We start from the raw sequence: 8189 nt of genomic DNA on the forward strand, positions 1-8189 counted from the left end.
GTCACCCACAATGTAAAGGGTGGGAAGGAACACACTTAGCAAACGATAGGAAGGAGCACACTGTGTTTTCTTTCTTTAGAAATTATAATAATGTGTTGTTACTATATTTTTATGATTATGTGTTTTTACTATAATGACTAATTAATTAATCGTGAGTATGGTTGTTATAATAGTTAATCAGTTATAGATCACAATTTGTTAAAAATTAGAAATTTATAAAATCTATAACTAGAAATGGAATCAAACCATAAAAAATGAAATTTATAATTTTTTGTAATCAGAAATTCGCTAACATTTATCAGAATGCCAATGAACCAAAACCAACGTCAACAAACACACCATTATTTCTTGGTGTTATTCTTCAATTTTCAAATTTAATGATTAATATATATAGTTTTTCAAATGTTATATGATTTCCTTTTCTCAGTCCAAATAAAAATGTGGATTTCCTTTTCATCAGTGTTAGAATGAGAAAACTCAAAGCAAGACATTTTGAAAGTGGCAGCTTGGCAACGACGGAATCCATCATCCATCCAGAATCTTTTCTCCTGGGACTGTTCTTTTACGCGTAGGGTTCTTCTGTCTGGCGCCAAGAAACTTCCTTTTCCTTAACATCATCAACTCTCTCTCATTCCTTCTTTTTACTATAAGTCTTTGCTTTTGGTCTCTTTTTTACCATTTATGACACACGTTCTTCACACAGAAAAAAAAAAAAAAAAAAAAATTGTCGCAATCAACATATCATGGTCAACAACGCCAAAAGTTGTCCCGTTTGAGTTCCTTATCTTGGATCCTGCAAGAAGCAAAGACCCTTTTCTTGAATCTTTATTTGGAGCTCTGGTTTCTGTTTCTTTGCACTTGCAGGGTGGTTTAGTGATTTTGATGCTTCAACACCTACCCAAGTTTTTGTTTTTGTTTGGAGTTGCGTTTTTGATCGATTCTTGTGGTGGGGTTTGGCTGGACTTGATCTGATTCGACAAAAAGGTGTAAGCTTTGGATTGGGGCAACGTTCTTTTGGGGTTTTATTTTGTTCTTTTTGTTTGATCTTGAAGTTTTGATTTTTGGTGCAAACCCTTGGTTGGTCTTGCGGGATGCAACTCTGAAAGGTACTGGTTTTGGTGTTATGAGAAGCAATTGAAGTGGGTTGGAGGTGAATAGTGAAAAGAAAGTTTTTTTTTCCTGATGGGTGTTTGTAGGTGATGAAGGGATTGAATGGGGTTTAGGCCTTTGGTGAAATGAGAAGCATATCAAGCACTTGGAATGGGGATTCAAAAATATATGGTTAACATAAAGGTTAGGTTTGCGGTTCTTTTGGTTCTTCTTCTTGTAGCAGCAGTCAGCCCTTCGGAAAAGAAGCAAACAGAAGATGATTTGGTTAGGGAGTTACTTGATCCAGCATCTGGATTGTTAGATGAGCATACGGTAAGGGTCCCTTTACTAACTGTTTGAATTTTGTAGGTTTCTTATATATATATATATATATATTTGGTTGTGTTTTTGTTCAATTATTAAAAGACCAAAAAGTGAAGATAGTATAGGAACTCAGAAATTTTGGTTTCTTACATTGGTTGGGGTGTTTGCATTTTCTTTAAAGGTTGGTGTGAATGCTGTGTTTCACTGTTTCTTTCATATCTTGATTGTCTTAGCCTGTCATTTCTTTCATTTGACAATCCCAGTTCCAATAATGCTGTAAGCTGTTAAGCCCAGATATCCTGTAGCTCATTTGCTTCTGCTTCAGAATTCTTAACTCCTAAGCAAATGGCTAATGGTAGTATCTGGTTAATCTGACATTTGTTTTTGCCTCACATAGAGGTTGATAGCTCACATAGAGGTAACTAATTAGACAATGATTTCACCTTCACATAGAGGTAGCCAACATGGTTGCCTAAATCCATGATTCCCTGATGAAGTGGGATATAAAATTTAGGGAAATATGTGTTTTCGGGTCCCTCAATTGTGGTCAAAATTGGTCTTAGTCTTTATACTTTAAAAACGATGATATTGATCCTTGTATTTTTTATAATTGTTGAATTTTGTCCCTCAACTAAGTATCCTAAGTTCCATAATGAGGGACGAAATTCATCAATTATAAAAAATACGAGTACCAAATTCTTTGTAGTATTGGGACTAAGACCAATTTTGACTGAAAATTGAGGAACCTAAAATTTATTTTTCCCTAAAAATAAGATCCATTGAATGATATTTGGCCTAGAGCAAGTAGAAATTGTTTTGATATCTGTCAACTTTTTGTGTGGACTACGAAGCTCGAAACTGTCGGTGATATTGATTACATAGAGACATCTTAGTTAGATCATATCCAAGTATTTACTGTTTTACTATCCATTTGGAAAAGTTTTATTAGTTAGCACTTTTGGTCAGAATTTAGGGCAGCATGATAACTAGAAGAGGATGATCCTATTTCTATGGTTATCTTCTGCACAACTCTTTTCATGTGGAAAGTGCTTAAGAAAAGAGGGAGGACTAGAGCCCTCATTTTACAACCAGTTTCCAGCATGACACTGAGGTCCGATATTGAACAGTGAACTGTGCTTCTTCTTGTTTTGCAATTTTCTGTCATGGACTCTTATCTTTCATCCATCTTAAGGACCACCCGAGATCTTACATTTGCAAGGCTTTAGTTTTAGTATGTTGTGTGATTGCCATAGTATATATACTATATACATTCTAATTCTATGACATGACCAATTAGTTAATACTGTTTTACGCATGCTGTGTTTACGTGAGAAACACACAAACTTGCTCTGAAATTCTGTTACCTTAGACATGATTGCTTGAGCATGCACTCTAATTTATTAGGTGAAGTTTCTAAATTTCCTTTTGTCATCTGACACTAAATTATAGGGACTTTGCTAATTGTCATCTGACATTAAATTATAGGGACTTGATTGTTTTATGATTATTTGTTAGATTTGATAACTTAGAAGGGTTTACATTATGTGCTCCATTGTTGTTAAGAATGGATTGATAGACTCTAAAAGTTAAGTTTCATTTAATGAAAGATGCTGAGGATCATGATTTATGCCTCTCACAGGAATTGTCCGGCAGCACCAATATAATCAGTTCTGAGAATCAACCAATATCACAGCCTGCACAGGAAGAAATACAAAAAATTATCAAGTCTTACTGTTCTCAATTCAAGGAGAACTTTCTTCACTGTTTGAGAAAAAATAATCGTCCATATCCTGTCTCAAGAAAAGAGGATGATTCCAAGATTTGGCATGTCACTTATATGGGACCACTTTTTTCCCGATCCAGTGATCCTGAAAGAAAATTTGGTCGTATTTTGCTCCAGCACATATCAGAACCGCCTAGTCCAGGCCCTGCAGTTGGATCACCTTCACCCAGTTTAACACCATCTCCTGAACCCAGTCTAGCACCATCATCTGAACCTAGTCTGGCCCCATCACCCTTTGCTCCAACGCCTCTAGTTCATAGACCTCTGCATAATTCTTTGCCACCAACATCATTTTTCCCAAAATTGACACCACCAGCAGCTTCAGAAATTTCTGCTCCTCCACCTTCTGACATTAACAAACAGGAAGAGAAGCATAGTAATAAAAAAACAGTTGTTCTCGCTGTAGTTATAACTGCATTAGTGACATTTATAGCTGCAGCAGTGCTCTTTTTATGCTGTACTCGGTATCGTAAGACTGGCCATGTTAGACTAAATGATGATAGACCTCTTCTCAGCTTGAGCATGAGTGACTACTCTGTTGGTATGTATCATATTACCATTCATTCATTCCTTGTTAATAAGTTTTACTAGTCTTGACAAAGTTGAATTTTATCCTACAGGTCCTTCCAGTTATTCTTTTGGAAATTCAATGAAAGGGGAGAAAGTTGGGTTTCAGTCATCAAGTAATAGTTTAGTAGACAATAAGAAGTACTCAGTGCAGGAAAGTCAATCAATAGGAGCTCTTAATGCTGCTGCGGGATCACCATTTGAACTGAAACCTCCTCTCGGGAGGGTTCCCACCATCCCTTCTGGAATGCCTCCTTTAAAACCTCCTCCAGGCAGGCTAAACCCTCTTCCTCCTGAGCCACCTTCATTTAGGCCTTCTGGTGATGCTGCTCCAGCTGCTACTGCCGCTGTTGCTGCAGCTTCTCCTGCCCCTCAACAGCCTGCTATTAGTAGCACTCCACCACCACCCCGACCACCAGCTGGTGCCAAACCTGGCCCACCCCTACCACTACTGCCAGCACTAGCTGGTGCCAGACCTGGTCCTCCTCCACCACCTCCAGCCTCAGTTGGTGCCAAACCTGGTCCTCCACCACCACCCCCAGGACCAGCTGGTGCCAAACCTGGTCCACCTCCTCCACCACCCCCAGCTGGTGCCAAACCTGGTTCTCGTCCACCACCACCTCCTCCTATGAGTGGTGTGGCTCCTCCTCGACCTCCGCCCCCGTTTGGTTCAAAGGTGCAACGTCCCTTAGCTAGTGGATCAAAAGCTACAGTTGAAGCTGGAGTAGAAGGTGAAGCTGATGCTCCCAAAGCCAAGCTAAAGCCCTTCTTCTGGGATAAGGTTCAAGCAAACCCAGATCAATCAATGGTTTGGAATCAAATCAAATCAGGATCATTCCAGTAAGGAAGAAATTCCAAATCTCTTTTGTTTATCAAAAATATCTATCGTTAGTATTATCAAATGATATACATTTAACAGGTTTAACGAAGAGATGATAGAGACGCTTTTTGGCTATAATGCCGTGGATAAGAACAATGGTCAAAAACAGAAACAGTCTTCCTCCCAAGATCCTTCACCACTGTTTATCCAGATCATTGACAAAAAGAAAGCACAAAATTTATTGATTCTGTTGCGAGCATTGAATGTGACAATGGAAGAAGTTTGTGATGCACTTTATGAAGGTGCTTTCTCGATCCTTCAATTTTCCTCAAAGATTGCTGATAACTTCAATAATAATATTAGGTTCTTCTAGGAAAACGCATTATCTATGACAGATTTGTGGTTGCCCTAAAAAATTGTAGACTTACAGTATAATATGGACTCTTTCAAACTATCGTCATGTCTTTGCTGTTGAGGGGATAGATTGCTGTGGTGTTGTTGATAGGTTTGAATGCTGTTTAAAATTATTTTTGATCATAATGTTTAAAAACCGGGGAAGATAGATTGTGGTAGTCCTGTCCTGGCTATGCTGTTGAGATGATTATTTCTGTAACCAGTGGATTGATTGCTTTGAACTTTACTTGATTGATCATGATGAAATTTATTTATCAGGAATGATAATATATTGAAGTTTAAAAGAGAAATTGTTTAGTTGTCTTGTTCCACTTGTATGAAAGACTTACAATCTGGTTTTGACTGATTACATCAGGACATGAGCTTCCCCCGGAATTCCTTCAAACCTTGCTGAAGATGGCACCGACATCAGATGAAGAACTTAAGCTTAGACTTTTTAGTGGTGATCTATCTCAACTTGGACCTGCTGACCGTTTCCTGAAAGCCATGGTTGACATTCCATTTGCATTTAAGCGAATGGAATTTCTGCTTTTCATGGGCTCACTTAAAGAGGAGCTTGCAACCATTATGGAGTCTTTTGCCATTTTAGAGGTATGCATCATACATGCAGCTGCAGTGCTTATGCTTTTTCCATCACATGATGATTGTGACGTTAAATTTTTTGAGTTCAACTTAATGCCAATTAAAATTGTAACATAGCAAACTGTCAAAAGTTTGGCAGAGTATGTCATTAGTTGCATTAGTAATGCCAAATTGATGCTGTAATTAATGTGCAGAGTTTTGCTTTACGACCAAATTTCATTGTATTTAGATGTTGGTATACCCTTCGCCCTCTCCAAATACAAATTACAAATGCATACAAACAGGGTTAAGGATCATTGAATAATTTATAGAATGTGTTCTTTCATCAGTCAAATAACTACACCATTACTTATTACTCTATTTTATTTTGTATGCATATCCATTTTAAGATATATACATGTAACCTGAATAAATTTATGATTAGTATGTAATTTTATGAGTTTTATTGCAATTAGTGATCAATTTAGTTTTGTGCTATATCAATTAATTTGAAACTATTTGTACATACAAACGAACACAGCAATGTTCTGCAATTGATATCCTCTCATTGTAATTCCTTTGGTTTTAAAATCTCTGCCCTTGCATTTGTTTCTTTTTTATTTCCCTGTTACCTTGAATAAAATCTTATTCTTCTTGCAACTTCATCGGATATGTCAGGTTGCTTGTAAGGAACTAAGAAACAGCCGGCTGTTCCTCAAGCTTCTTGAAGCTGTTCTCAAAACTGGCAACCGAATGAATGATGGAACATTCCGTGGTGGTGCACAAGCATTTAAACTTGATACACTTCTGAAATTATCCGATGTAAAAGGAACAGATGGCAAGACTACACTCTTACATTTTGTTGTTCTAGAGATTATCCGCTCCGAGGGCATAAAAGCCATCCGAAAGGCAAAAGAGAGCCAGAGCTCGTCTAGTATTAAATCAGATGGCCTTCCTGATAGTACCCAAGAAACAGAAGATCACTACCATGAAATTGGTCTTCAGGTGGTTTCACGCTTGAGCAGTGAACTTGAGAATGTGAAAAAAGCAGCAGTTATAGATGCTGACAGCTTAACAGGAACCACTGCCAAACTTGGCTATGGTCTCATAAAAACACGAGACTTGGTAACAAAAACCATGAAGAATGTGGAGGAAGATAGGGGCTTTTGTGAGACGGTGAAAAGTTTTGTGCAGAATGCTGAGGCTGATGTTACAAAGCTGCTGGAAGAGGAGAAGAAAATAATGACTTTGGTGAAGAGCACTGGTGATTATTTCCATGGGAATGCTGGGAAGGATGACGGCATAAGGTTGTTCATAGTAGTACGAGACTTCTTAATAATGGTGGATAAGGTATGCAAGGAGGTGAGAGATACACGGAAGAAGCTGGCAAAAACTCTAAAACAAGAGACTCCTAGAGGAGCATCTTCATCTGAAACACGTCCACCACCTGATTTTCATCAGCGGCTTTTTCCAGCAATTGCTGAAAGGAGGATGGATGACATTAGTTCAGACGACGAGAGTCCATAGATTCAAATTGAAAGTGGTATTGAGACTGTTACCCTTACTAACATGACATTGTATAGCCTAGAGCGTAATTGAAGACTTGGATAGTGTTTGGCCTGGCTTTTCTAGACCCTAAAAACCTACTTTATGTTAAGAACAAGCTTCAATTCTAGTTAAACTTGCTTGATAATTTTTCAATTTCTTAGCTTAGAAGTAACTTGTAATTTAAAAGCTTATTGATAGTGCTCTCTTGGGCATTGGAATTTGGAATATATAAGTAGGAAGAGAAGCACTAAAAATTATAGTAAGTTTACCTTTATAATAACATTTAAGGTCAAAAAATTATTTTTAATTGGTTGATAATGCAAAAGTTTACTCTAAAATGCATGTTTATTATTACTGTTTCTAAAGAGAAGCTAATTTTACATTTTAGGGATTCTGTAGAATTGTGTTTGTCATTGCTTCTCTTTTTAAAAAGAAAAGTCCCAAATAAGCCATGTCAAACTCTATCCACTTATATTAATCTTGTGGGGGATTATGTTATTGATCATCGATATTTCAATTTGAATTCATGGTTCTTTTGGCTTTTACTTTTGCAGAGCGATGGTTACATATGTATTTTCATGAATGGATGGAAGTGGCATGAGTTCTACACTTCTCAAACTAAAATGTCATGTACAGACCTGGCTGGAGCTATCATGAATCAATTCTTATTGCTTCCTCTCATCATTGTTGTGCCCCCCATTGGGAATTAGCTTCATAGTTTGAGACAGCCACTTCTGGAACTATAGTTGTGTAGGGTTTTGATTTTTTGTTTTTCATGATTCTTTATTCAATTTGATATGTTAGTGCATTTATTTAATTGAATGTTGCAGGATGTAGCATGACACTTTTTGTTTTTTTAATGAACATAGAATGCATTTTTAGACATCTAGGAAAAGGATTCATCTTTTGTTAAGTGCGCGTATATGTATCAAATAGAAGTAGTTTTCTGTTTTTATTTTATTTTATTTTTCTAATTTATGATTTTAAACCAAGACTAAATTTTTAAATGATAATTATTGGCTATTTTCTTATATCTTAAACATTATCAAACAAACAGCTAAGTTCTGAAGGTGCACGAGAGAA

The 8189-nt window shown here is 37.0% G+C and overlaps 1 protein-coding gene across 1 annotated transcript; it reads left to right on the forward strand.

The window, feature by feature from the left end:
- The first annotated feature begins 267 nt into the window (after nt 1–267).
- On the forward strand, nt 268–7989 carry LOC100793413 (formin-like protein 5). The gene is made up of 7 exons (XM_006592444.4): nt 268–1422; nt 3053–3737; nt 3817–4603; nt 4683–4885; nt 5353–5588; nt 6237–7101; nt 7661–7989. Exons 1-6 carry the CDS (start codon nt 1261–1263, stop codon nt 7083–7085), a joined length of 2922 nt encoding a protein of 973 aa, XP_006592507.1. The 5' UTR covers nt 268–1260; the 3' UTR covers nt 7086–7101; nt 7661–7989.
- Nucleotides 7990–8189: the final 200 nt, after the last annotated feature.

Source organism: Glycine max, chromosome 12 (genome assembly GCF_000004515.6).
Source record: "Glycine max cultivar Williams 82 chromosome 12, Glycine_max_v4.0, whole genome shotgun sequence".
NCBI classification, from domain to species: domain Eukaryota; kingdom Viridiplantae; phylum Streptophyta; class Magnoliopsida; order Fabales; family Fabaceae; genus Glycine; species Glycine max.

Coding starts and splice junctions, on each gene's coding strand:
- LOC100793413 (XM_006592444.4), top strand. CDS start 1,261: ATGGGGATTCAAAAATATATGGTTAACATAAAGGTTAGGTTTGCGGTT. Junction 4,604..4,682: donor ATCAAATCAGGATCATTCCA/GTAAGGAAGAAA, acceptor TACATTTAACAG/GTTTAACGAAGAGATGATAG. Junction 4,886..5,352: donor TTGTGATGCACTTTATGAAG/GTGCTTTCTCGA, acceptor TGATTACATCAG/GACATGAGCTTCCCCCGGAA.